This window comes from Sphaeramia orbicularis, chromosome 1 (genome assembly GCF_902148855.1).
Source record: "Sphaeramia orbicularis chromosome 1, fSphaOr1.1, whole genome shotgun sequence".
Lineage (NCBI taxonomy): Eukaryota > Metazoa > Chordata > Actinopteri > Kurtiformes > Apogonidae > Sphaeramia > Sphaeramia orbicularis.
In genome coordinates, this window is record NC_043957.1 from 41,296,677 (window position 1) to 41,310,366 (window position 13,690).

General features: G+C 38.5%; 1 protein-coding gene across 1 annotated transcript in view; it reads left to right on the top strand.

Annotated features, from left to right (window-relative positions):
- The window catches only part of tbc1d1 (TBC1 (tre-2/USP6, BUB2, cdc16) domain family, member 1), a 61,006-nt gene that overhangs the window by 14,872 nt on the left and 32,444 nt on the right, over positions 1-13,690 (top strand). Inside the window, exon 3 of the mRNA XM_030147457.1 lies at positions 12,237-12,830. Coding sequence (XP_030003317.1) covers positions 12,237-12,830 — 594 coding nt within the window. The remainder of the gene's footprint in view (positions 1-12,236; positions 12,831-13,690) is intronic.

The following is a 13,690-nucleotide window of genomic DNA, read 5'->3' on the forward strand; positions in this document are numbered from 1 at the left end:
AGCAATGGAAAGAGCTCTTTACATACTTTCAACGTCCAACTCCCGGGTTCTATTCCTCTATTATACAGCATGTGTGAGAGAGAGAGAGACAGACAGAGCTAGTGTAAGTGTTTTAGAACTACCGTAGTTCATAGACGACAAATAACGTTCTTCTTATTACCGTCTCTTTCCCTGTTATTGTCTTTCACCGGGACCTGATGTGATCCCAAACAGGACTGTAATGATGACAGAGGGTCTTCAATCTCTTCCTTCCAGGTTCACATCATTGTTGTTTTTTTTTATATCAGCTGCTGTTTCATATTTCGGGTCAATGTGCGCTCCTTCAATATGTCCGTGTGGAACTTGCGCAGATTTAAAGTTCCGCATCGAAGAATGTCTTTTGTTCCTTTTTCTTTTTCTCAACATACTGTATAGTTTCGGTACAGCTGTGTACCGAACAGGTGCGTACTGAAACAGTTTCGTTCGGTATGTGTACCGTTACATGCCTAATGAATAGGCATGTAACGGTACACAAAATTTTCGGTTTGGTACGTTTTCGGTTTTGAAAGCCACGGTTCAGTTTTTTTCAGTTCGGTACGGGAAGAAAGAAAACCCCTCAAAATATTTTTAATACATTTAGGAATTTTTAAACATTTTTCCCCCAATTTTTGGACACAATAGAATATAGGAAAACAGGAATAATATAATTCTGCTGCTATAAATCAAATAGAGAATAAAATAAATTATTAATATTACTAAATGTATTTTAAACATTAGTATTGCACTTTTCCCTAACAGGTAGTTTTGAACAAACAAAAAAAAATCTAATCACAGTTCTTTCAGTTCACATTCTGCATAAAAAAATCAACAAAAAATTCTGCATGAAGTGCAACATTAACAGGAGGGTAAACTGGTATTCTGTTTGAACAAACTGAAGAGCAACACTGACAACAAACTTAACCAAATTATTTATTTTAGGACAGCTAACAAACTGTTTAGGCCACTTTGTGTACTTGTGTGTGTGTGTGTGTGTGTGTGTGTGTGTGTGTGCACATGTGCAAGGCGCGATTTGTCCGGGGGATGGTTTGTTTGTTGTTTTTTTGTTTTGTTTTTTTGGTCGGAGCAGGGGTTCCGGTCCATAACTAACGTAACTAACGCTAGCGTGAAACGAAAGTGAAACTTTATTTTTATATACTTTCAATGGCCAACTCTCAGTTCTATTCCTCTGTTATACAGTGTACGTGAGAGAGAGACAGACAGAGCTAGTGTCAGTGTTTTACAACTACCGTAGTTCATAGAGGCCAAACAACATTCGTCTTATCACCGTCTCTTTCCTCGCTGTTGTCTTTCACCGGGACCTGAAGTGATCCCAAACAGGACTGTAATGATGGTGGAAGGTCTTCAGTCTCTTCCTTCCAGGTTCACATCATATTTTATTTTATTTTTTTACCTTATATCAGCTGCTATTTCGTATTTCGGGTCAATATGTGCGTCCTTCAATATGTCCGTGTGAAACTTGCGCAGATTTAAAGTTTGGCATCAAACAATGTCTTTCGTTCCTTTTTCTTTTTCTCAACATTCTGTGCCGTTTTGGTACAGCTGTGTACCGAACCGAACAGGTGTGTACCGAAACAGTTTGGTTCGGTACGTGTACCGTTACAGGCCTACTAATGAATAATATAAAAAATTAATACATTTAAAAAATTCTGATCAAGGGCTTGGACAGAGAACCTAACTAGCTCCAGAGCAGTAGTTAAATCCCAGAACTCTGAGAAGCTGAATTGTTTCGGCATACAGGAAGTGCATTATTTAGTGTAAATTAACTCAGCATGGCAGTGGTGGTCACAGGACCACAACAATGCACACTTCCTACTTGTCTCGTTTTAGTCTTTGTATTGTACACTTTTAGTAACCTATTATTCACATGGAGGAAGCTCTTAGAGCTACAGGCCCAGAAAATGTTGACGAATCTATTCTGACATGATACGTATTTTTCAGTAAATAATGCATACTGGAAGCCTGTAAATATGTATTTTAAGCCTGTTGCATTAAAAATCCATTAGAAAGACTTATTATCTTAGAGATACTCACCTATATAATGATTTTTGATCAGTTATAATAACCTGAGAAGTAAGTTTGTCTGTGAACTAACATTTTATTGTCGATGCTGGATCTGCTGTACCACACAATTACATAAAATGGTTTGTAGAAAAACACAGATTATGTTATTATAATGTAAATGATTTCTACCTTATCTTATTTAACCATTATTAAGTTATTATGGCATTTTTACTAATGCATTGTTTTTGTTTGGGTACTTCTTATATACTTTCATCTGATATCAAGCCAAGTTGCAGATGACTTGCAATTTCCACATACTTATGTCTGAATAATTACAGCAGTACTGATGCAGTTTGTTAATTCTCATTTCATAAATGACAATTGATTTGCATGGGAGCATAAAGATTGGACTGTGTTTCAATGGAAAAGGTCATGTGGTCTTATGAGTCCAGACTGACCCTGTTCCAGAGTGATGGGCACATTAGGGTGAGAAGAGATGTGGATGAAGTGATTACCCATCATGCCTAGTGCCTACAGTACAAGCCAGTATTATGCATTATGATTTATGGTTGATTCCATATCGTCAGGTTTAGGTTCAGCAATGTTATGTGTCCAGAAAATGACAAAAATAAATGCTGTGACATTGCATGAGCTTATCAAAACAATGCTATGTTGAGTGTGTGTCATAGTGACAAATACTAAGCTAAAGCTGATGGCGGTCTGATGAAATATTAGTGTGGGAGTCTCTTTGGCCAGGCAGTATATTTAGGCTACAGTATGGCTAGATGACAGTGGTTCATACAGTGGTGTGATTTCATAATTCTTTTGAATGTTATGATTCGTCCAGATATTTTGAGTAACTTACATTGTTGCTCCTTGGTGTGAATTTTCACTCCTAAAGGGACGCACTTTGTGTGGAGTGTAGGGCTGCAACTAATGCTAATTTTGATAATCGATTAATTAGTAGATTATTTTATATTTTTATATTTTATTTTTATATTTCATTGGATAAACACAAAAGACTTAATTCTCAAAGATCGGTATTTAACCCAAAGCAATATAGGCTGCAGACAGGTCACTAATGGTTACATCCCCGCAATGGCTTTGGGTATAGTTAGCAAGCACTAGCCCACTACCTAGACTTGTTATGGCTAGAGACCAGCTCTGGTTGTAAACTATCAGTCTAGCTTTGTATATATTAGTTCCAGTCAGCGATAGGTAATGTTAGTCTAATGGCCTAATAAATGGAGATGGAATTACAATGATAGTGTAACTAGCTGGTGGGCTAAAGTAATCACGACACATAGGCTATCTTAAGCTAGGTTTACATTATGTTCCTGGTGGCGACGGCAGCCCTGTTTGCCTGAAATGTAGTGTGCCATGGGATTTTGGCCATTTTTTTCTTCATATTCAAGTTTTGTTACATTAACAGTGCATTACGTTTGGGCCAAACGTAAGGCAGGCAGCCCCTGCCATGGCCACCAGGAACATAATGTAAACCTAGCTTTAAAAATCTGGCCCGGCATCCAAAGCCTCAGCCATGCTGCTCTGTGATTTCCTCTGTTACACTACACAGCATGCAGGCATGCCTCAATACTAGTATGCTCAAGACTCAGTGAATTGACTGCTGAATTTGTTGCCAGCTCTTTTAAGAATTGATTTGGATCGATTTTATCAATTCGTTGTTTCAGCAATAGTGGAGTGTCACCCCGTGGTTGGAGCAAAGGCCACAGCTTTCTGTTTATTGCCTTTCTGTCTTCAAGTCTGGCACTAGCAATGTGTCAGACTAGTTTAATGGTCATGGAAATCCTCTTAGTTAGTCATGGAAAGAGTGGGTACAGAAAAAGTTTTATGCGAGTGAGAACCATGAGTTACAGTTAATTTGTTCTTGCACGTCCATATTTAACCTTCAGCGTCTATTTGTTTATCTGCAGAACTGATTAATTCAACCCTTTCCTTTTTTAATCTGTACTGAGAAGCTTTTCACAGATAAAATATATTTTATTCATGTTAATCTGTTCTATTTAATATTTATTTATTATGTAGAACTAGGGCTGCTCGATTATAGAAAAAAAAAAATCACGATTATTTTAGGAATAATTGAAATCACGATTATTAAAAATGATTATTTGTTAACTTTAAAGTTGTTTATTTTTTTCTTGCAAAACAATGTAAAATATACTCTTTAAACATAAATAAAGCTTTTAACCACTAAAACAAAGTATTTTCACTTTTGTACAAAACAAAAAAAATCTTTGAAATCAAATAAGTGTACTGTAAATTCAAGTATGTTTCCTTTTGTAAACAAATAGTGCACTGTAATTAAACTGCTATAGACTTGCCATAGAACTGTAGCAATAAAAAAAAAAAAAACCTCACGTAAAGTGCAAATTATAAATTCAAGTATGTTCAATGTAGTATGAAACATAGTAAATTCAGTGGCGTGCTGTGAGGTTTCAGTTCAGGCCTTCTGTATACATCAGCCATCTACAGGGTGTCCTATAAGTCTCCATACATAGGAGACATAATACATATGGTTCTAACATGTATTTCTTTATATTTCTTCTTTATAGTTCTTCAGCAGTGGAGGACACGCATTGAAATGTGTTCCCGACAAAATGGCAGTCATATAGAGCATGTTATATAAATAAAAATGGTTTATGTCAAGAAACGTTTATTTTTCCTATGTATGGAGACTTATGGGACACCCTGTTGAATACGCACGTTAGGGTTATACGGGTTAGGGTTAGGTTAATATGGGAGTTGCAGCGTAAAGAGATTCGGAGACTGAAGATTGCATTGCGGACGAAGTTGTTTTTATGCTTTTTAGTTTTTCATAAGATAAAGAATATGATAAAGGTGGCAGTGGTTAAACTTTAGATGGTTACAAAGGTTTGTTGTGTTAGCGGTCGGTGTGGACACAACTACGAAACACTTTTTGCACGTGATGTGTTTTTGCTCTTCGTCTTCTTCATCAAACCCAAAGTGATTCCATACAATTGAATTTGACTTGCCTTTTTTGTTTACCAAGCACTTCTGCTGTGATTCTCCTGCCATTTTTCCAGACCGCTAGGTACAACTTTCCTCTTGAGGTGGACCTGCCGGCTAGCTGGCAGCAGTAGCTTAGAGGGGGGCGGGGCAGAGCAGCTCATGGGAGCTTGCGTGCGCGTGAATTAAAACAACTCAAAATTAATAATCGTTTTTTCTCGATTACATAATTTTTGTAATCGTTGCGTGTAATAATCGAAATCGTAATTGAATTTCGATTAATTGCACAGCCCTATGTAGAACATTCCTGATTGAGGATAATGAATTACAGTGTGTATAATTGCACACTGGACTGATTATATGAAGTGTCTAGCATGAGACATGACTCAACCAAAGAGCTTGAAAAGCATTACCGTTCAATATTTAGTGTTTTTTCTCAATAATACAAAATGCCACTTAAATTAATTCATGCAATGTAGGACATTAATAAGCCATATCAATTACTCATGTGTCTCTGCTAATCTAATTAATACAATTTAATATGATATAAGGATGTTTTTTTACCTTTATGTACTAGTGTAGATGAGGAATCTTTTCTCCTGTAGATCAGCTGGTTGTGTGATTTACATTTTGTTCAAATAGTGTAGAATAAAAGCATTTTGCAGCTCTCTTTTTCTTCACCGTTTCCCTTCTTAATCTGTTTTACAGTGAGTATGTATGGGTTTGTGCAGGTGTGTTCCTCTGTTTGTTAATCTACAGCCATTTTTGTGCTAATATCAACATGATGAGTACATGTTTAGATGATGGAGAAAGTCAAAGTTCAGATCTTCAAAGAACACCAAGAATAGAAGAATCTATTTTGGAAAGGCCTGTTTCTCTCTATAAACAGATATGATGGCACGCTGCGCCAAAATACACACCCTACTTCTAGCTACATCATGTCAGTATAGTAATACTGGTAAACATTTAGTTTTAAATAGTTTTTACAAGAAAGGGAAGTTGAATACTATTCGCAAAGTAGGTAGCCAAAGATGAAGAGGCCAAGAGTAAAGGGAAAGGGGGAATGCAATAAAGGGAAAGCAAATACAAAGCCTGCTTTGAGACAAATGTACTCTATTCAGCCTCTTTTCAATACAGGAAGACATCACAAGGGCTTCTCTATTCCAGGGAACTATAACACGCTGTACACCATATGGCAGGTTAGCTCATAGCAAGGTGTGGTATCAACTTTATTAAATGGAAAACTTGTGTCTTATGGATTTGGGGTTTATTTAAATGTTTTTTGTTAATTTTGCCTCAGTGTTAAGTGCAACACTTCAGTTACTGCTTTTTAATTTTATTCTTTTAAAGTGTACTGGTAAGTTTGAGTATATTCCGGATATTGGATCTTGGAACGGATACTGGATCTTGTTTATTTTTATCCTTCATCCCTATTTACTGTTTGCAGTGGGTATGAGTCTCCATTAGCCACCTCAAATTAAATGACACACAATTGAAACAAGGGTGATAAACTTGCATTTTCTTGAGCCCCTTTGTTCTTTGGTTTTGTTTGTGAAGTGTCTTTGAGTGTCCAAAAAAATGCTATACAAGTGTGATGTATTATTATTTTATTATAAGGACAAAAACAATGCTATTTCACTATTTTTTCTGGTGATACGCAATATATTTTTCAGAGGCATGTGAAGCTGTCAATGTCTTCAAAAATAGAGCTGCAATGATTAACTGATGAATAAACTTACTAGTATATTGAAATTATTTTAATATTAATAATTGGTTAGAGCTTTTTTTAAGCATTAAAAAGTGTAAATTCTCACTTTCTACCTTTCCTTTTCTGTTTTTCTTCCTCCCCTATGACAGCAAACAGAATACTTTTGAGGCTTTGAACTAAACAAGACATTTAAGAATGGCATTGTGTGGAAATACACTGGCAGACATTTGTCATTTCAGACAGATTACAAACCAGTTAATCAATATATTTATAAAGAGCATGATCTACACAGTTAGCCCTTAGCCAAAATCTTACTAAGTGTTTCAAAAAAGGTTTTTAGCCTTGTATCAAAATAAAGTATGTGACAAATCAATACATAACTTATCATAAATAATTTACAGACATACAGTGAAATAAACTTTCAATAACATTGCAGGCAACTAGAATCTAAATGTATTAGTCAAATAAAAAAATATAGTTAAATAAAAACATGACCACCTTCAGGGGTGTCAAACTCCAGTTCTCGAGGACTGGTATCCTACATGTTTTAGATATTTATTTCTTCCAGCACACCTGGTTCAATTAATGATCAGCTCATCATCAAGCCCTACAGAAGCCTGATAATCGCTTCCAGGTGTGATGAAAGAGGGAAATATCTCATGCCGTGTTTCCACTACGTGGAACCAGTTCGACTCGGCTCAGCTCGGTATTCCTGGAGACCATTTCCATTACAGGATACTACTGGCTTTACAGTACCTGGACGTCGTAGCGATGCGGCGCATTATTTCCGTATCGTGTCCTCAGAGAGTTGCTGAAAACTCGCTTGTTGCATGTTGTCTCGTCTGAATTTTTACATCAGCCACCAAAGACTGAATATCCTTGACAAACCATGGTGTAGTTTTGGGCTGTTATCATGTGGATTAATGTACCACTATATTTACTGTCCACTTCCGCATCTGTTTTATGCAAAACAGCGGGTCACAGAGAAAACTGTCTGACCAATCAGTGGTCTGCAGTGTTTACACGTCACGGTTTAGTATCGCTTGGAACCTCGGCAGAGGTGATACCAAAAAACTAGTACCGGGTACCAGGTTCCAGGTCCTTTTTCATAATGGAAACGCAAAAAGGCCGAGCTGAGTCGAGTCAAGCCGGTACCATGCAGTGGAAACGTGGAATAAAACATGCAGGATACTGGCCCTCGAGAACCGGAGTTTGACAACCCTGAAATACACTGAAATAAAATGTTGATGAAATGCAGGGTTTCCCCCAGACATCTTGCTAAGCCTGGTGGTAGGGCCGCTAGTGAAGCCCACTGGTGGCCCACCAGTGGCCCACCATGTTATTGTTAAAAAAAAAAATGTCAGAAGTTGACAGGAAATATGAAATTATGACTATTACGTGTTATTGTAAGACATTTATTAACAATACTTACACACCAACTGTAGAGTCTAACAAAAAGGTACACTCTGAAATACTGTTTTAACAAACACAAAAAAATACAATTGAAATCAATTATATCAATTGTTTTCACTTAAGTAAAATCCTAATTAAGTAATCAGTCAGTGAATCTTAAAAAAGTCATGCAATGGGCACATTTGAAAGTAAAATAAAATAACATAATGTGCTCACACTTGAAAACCCTCTGCCTGACTTATGAAAATCTTCAAAATATTGACTGTCACTGATATGTTGATTTGCAATATGTAAAATGTTTGAGACTGTGAATTAATACTGGAATTCGTTTGTGCAATAGATTTATGAAGGAATCCAAGATTTATGTAAAACAGTACACACAGTGGTAAAGAATTAATGTAAATGAACCATAAGTATAAGAGAAATAAATATACAATTAGAAATAATTTAAACTGTTTAGATACTTAGCATGTTTAAGAGAGATCATGTGAGTTGGTGTCATGCCTTTTAACAGTGAATAAGAAATAAATGTGAATGAGAGAATTCACAAAGTGGGATAAATGTAATAAAGATTTGTCATATTGAGGCTTGATTATGATTTATTTAAGAGAAAACATATCAAGGAAGTGTAAAGGGTGCATTTCAACATTATTGTACAGGTATTTAAATTCATCCATGTATTTTTTTTATTTTATTGTTTTTCTGTCCGTGTCTCCAGCAGATGGCACTCTAGGCAGCCGCTGTGTCACTGATACCCAGAGCTGGTCCGGACTCTAACATTGCATTATTAACATTCACCTTAACATTAAGGCCATTTCCACTGGCTTGAGCTAAATATTGGTGAACGTTATTGTTGTTTAGTTCCATTTCTCTCACCCATTCCTCCGCTCTCTGGCATCTCCACTGTCAAGCCGCAGTGAAGCTGGACAGGAAGTTGAGACTCCAGATTTTGTTTTTCCAAAGAATTCCAAATGATGCTTTACAAATGCATTTTCATTCATCCCTCTTTTTTTCTTAGCCATGCTGTGCACTCTCACATTTGATTTGAGTCTGGTCCGAGTATGCGAGTACGTGCGGATATCCGCAGAGTGTTTACTGCCAACTCCAGCCGACTCTGTGGGGGCCTGCCCCTAGTGGTCCGACTTATCACTGCATGTCAAAGTTTTTGGATGGACGGACGGACGGAGGGATGACCAACTGATGACAGTACCCTGGGGCCAGTGTGGCTGAGGGTAATAAATAAAAATGCAAACATGGCCAAGGCCCATCATTTGCTGAACCAAGATTAAATTAGCGCTCATAATATTGTTAATATTTTCATATAGTAAAAAACATGCTTACTGTACTTGGTCTCGTAGAGCCATCCGCTAAATTTAGGGTCAACTAAACATTTTGGATTAAATCCACTAGTCCGATGTTTACCATTGTGGCTCGCAGAAGGCTGCTCTGATAACATGCTAACATCTGTGCTAACTCGCACTGGCTTTGCCTCATCATCGAGTCGTGGCTTGGCTTATGTCGGCCCGGTGGCGGTGTACTCCCCTTGGTCAGCGGGTGAATGAGTGGGCTCATCGTCTCCTCCAGTGCTCCTCCAATTTCGAAAACAGAAAGTGTCCAATGTTTTTTGACTCTTTCTCCGTGACATGCCGCGTTATTCAATGAAGTTGTTAGGGTGTTGGCAGGTAGAGATAGGCAGTGGTTTCCGGGGTTCAGGTGATGAAAAATATACCTGAGCTCACACACCCTGTGTGTTCACGTATTGACCATCCCGCCAGGCCTGTAATGCACTAGGGCAGGGGTGTCAAACTCAGATCCTCAAGGGCCGGTGTGAGATTGTAAATGGACCCCCATAGAATATGGACCCGGGGGTCCAGATTCCGCAGTGGAATATGGACCCCCCCTATGGAAAATGGACCCCCCTCCAAATTTAGGGAATGGTTAATTCTTTTTATTATTTTTGGAATATATATATATATATATATATATATATATATATATATATATACATATAATGGAAACAAAACAACATTTAAAAAAAGACATATTTATTGAGGTATATAACAAGTATTGTACAAAGTTAAAAATGTAACAATATCACAGATATCACACTGAATGGTAAATTACACTGTTATGACAGGCTCAAAATGTTCAAACATGTCCTTCACAAACATGGCTTTTGGTGAAGCCTCACAAGGTGAAGGAAGGCCAGAAAGTGGCGCATAGCACTGCCACCTGTGTTCCTCCCCAAATGGTGAGTAGGTTCAGATGGGTGTGGCGAGTAAGCTGGCCACAGCAAGTATTTCTACTTCTGTGGCATACTCTCCAGTCTGGGCCATGTTGCTGACATCTGCGTTCATATAAAAGGGTCTGTCATTCAGTGTGTTATATTTAATATTTATTTGTTCTATTAATAAAATCTTACATAGGGAAGGGGTGAAAGATAAGCTTATTGTCAAATGAGTTGTTTCCAGGGTTTTTCCCTAGCTAAAGCTCGGGAAAAAAACATGGAAACAACGAGTTTGACAATAAGCTATCTTTTACCCCTTCCCTGTGTAAGATTTTATTTCTCACATGACCAGTACAGTTAAAAATAACCATTATTTCATACAGTACTGCATTTAATAATTTCTACATATTAGGGGCCTAAATGCTTATTTCTAAGAAAATTATCAGAGGTGGGGGGTGCCCCACCATCACCACAAACAAAAAAAAAAGCTGGGCCCTGTAGTGAAGCCTTGCAGCATGAGCGTACCTCCCCATACAGCCTGGCCTCCCATTGTGACGTCACTGTGGTGGCGACGGTCGTTTGATACATGTTCTTGTACTCTCTCTTCCCTCAGACAGATCACACAATAACAGAACACAATAACAGAACACAATAAAGAAATTTTGTTTGCAAAATGTTGTTTTGTTTCTATTTTATGTGTTTATAATTCAAAACTTAAAAAAGAATAATTCATTCCCTAAATTTGGTGGGGGGTCCATTTTCCATAGTGGGGGTCCATATTCCACTGTGGATTCTGGACCCCCGGGTCCATATTCCGCTGCGGAATCAGGACCCCGGGTCCATATTCCAGGGGGTCCATATTCCATACTACACCGGTATCCTGCATGTTTTAGATGTTTCCCTCTTCCAACACACCTGATTCAAATGAAGAGCCTATCATTCAACTCTGCAGAAGCCTGATAACGACCGTCAGGTGTCCTGGAAGAGGGAAACATCTAAAACATGCAGGATACCGGCCCTCGAGGACCGGAGTTTGACGCCTGTGCACTAGGGGAATCACTGAAATGATTAAAGGGGTCAATAATGAGCTGTTTCTGCTATGTTCTCCACAATTTTACCTAACAAATTACTATTAAGCTAAGTGCACATAGTTCTGCAGTTTATGATGAACAGCACATTGAAGAGAGATGTGTTCAGCGACAAAACACAACACCATAAGGCATTTAGGTTTTAGCCACATATTGTGCACAAATGTGCAAACTAACTACGTTACCGCAGCCTGTCCTCTCACTTTGATTTTCCACTCCATCTGTCTGAGCTCATCACCTGGGTTATTTCAGATGTACGGACATGATCAGAGCTTCTTTTCTTTTATTGTGACTACAGGAGTAGCTAAACACATAACACAAACACCTGCAGGATAAAATTAATTTACTGGACATCTTAAGTGAATAATCATTATGAATTTATGACTTTAATCACTTTGCTAACCCGGCAACATTATACAAAATGTATTCTCTGTAAAATACACTGTTTTAATACCCTCTGCCCTCGTTGCAGGGTATTGTCATCAGTTCGTCATTTGTCCATCCGTATGTGCAAAAACTTTGGCGTGGACTTAAGGCCAAGGGTTTTCAAGTGTGGGCACATTATGTTTTAAATGAATCTGTGTCTGTAAGGAGAGGAAGAGAGAAATGTAAACGCTAATGCCAAATTTGACCATTTTTATATTGTTGGTGATGGAGGCATTTATTAGACTTCATGCAATGCAAGTCAAGTATCACAAAGATCGCCCAGCCCTAGTTGCAAAATATTTTATCACAGCTGTTGCACATTATCTCTTGTTCCATATCTCTGCAGGTTCCTGAGATCATCAGTACGCTGAGGCAGGTTGGCAAGAGCTCAGCTCGTAATGATGACCTTACCTCCCTTTCCAACAAAACATCCACGTGTTCTGGTGGAAATGATCCCCCTGAAAAAAGCCTCAATTTTTCTACTCTCTCCGCGGCAACAACAGGATCCACATCGGCCATCTCTCCAACAGCCTTTGCCAAAAAGTTTGAGGTGTTGTTCTGTGGCCGTGTGAGTGTTGCTCACAAAAAGGCCCCACCTGCATTAATTGACGAATGCATTGAAAAATTTGGCCGGTTGCATGGCACTGGAGCTACTGATAAAGGAGGAACTGGTGGGGGATTAGTGGATGGGCTAAGGAGGGCATTGGCGTTCCAATCAAATGGAGTTGGAGCTGGTGTTAACGGTAATGGTGCTGCTGGGAGTCCCACTCCTGGGAAACGTCCCGTCCTGTTCAAACGAGACCCCAGTTTCCCTAGTTTGCAGGCCTTGGATGAAAACGGACTGTCACCAGAGATGTCCATTACCAACACTACTGATGCACAAAACCAGTCTGGAGTCCAACCCACCAGCCTGCAGGAGAACAGGACCATGTTGTTTACGGTAAGTTGAAATTAGTTAAATTCATCTGAATTGATCATTTCATATTATAGAGATTTAAAAACATTCATGACCCATGACTTTAATTGTGTTGTTTCATATCAGTTCTGAACAATTGCACAATTCTGCACAATTCTACTGAGTAGTAGATCACGTGCCAAATTAACACTGTTCACAATATAAGACCATCAGATTGCCCACTCACCACTATAACAGATGTACAAGAATTGCTTTAACATATGGGATTGATTTGAAGAGTTGTTCTTCTACAGTTTTTTTTTTTTCTGGCTCAGCCAAAACTGTTGTTTCAGATGTGTATGTTTAGAACAAAGACGTACAGTTTGGGTTCCCTAAATACATTTTGAAGTTACTTGTAAATGATAAACAGGAAGAGAATTACAGAGACACAGAAGAATATACACCCCTAATGACTCAGCAGGCCCAAATGCTGAGTACTGCGTGAAATGAGCTCAGTCACACTCCCCATACTGACCTCTTTCTGACCTTAGTGACCTCCTGCCGAAAGGGGTGTTCCTGTTTGTCTCCAGACAGGAAATGTTCACCATTCACACAGGAAGTTCAAGTGCCTGGTGCTGTATCCCTCAGCAGATACAGTCAGTATCACCACTGATGGCGCATCCTACTGCTGCCAGGGACAGCAGACAGAATGATCTCATTCTGGTGAAATCATCTCCTCCCATTTCTGTCCTTACTTTTGAAGACGCTGTAAATCCCTCTACTTCTGTGAAGAGGCTCTGTCTATTTGATTCATATTTGATCTGTAGGGCAGTGAAGAGAAACGTGTTCAGAAGAGAATAGCTGTGCTCACAGAGCATGAAGACTTGGGATTTAACAGACATGAG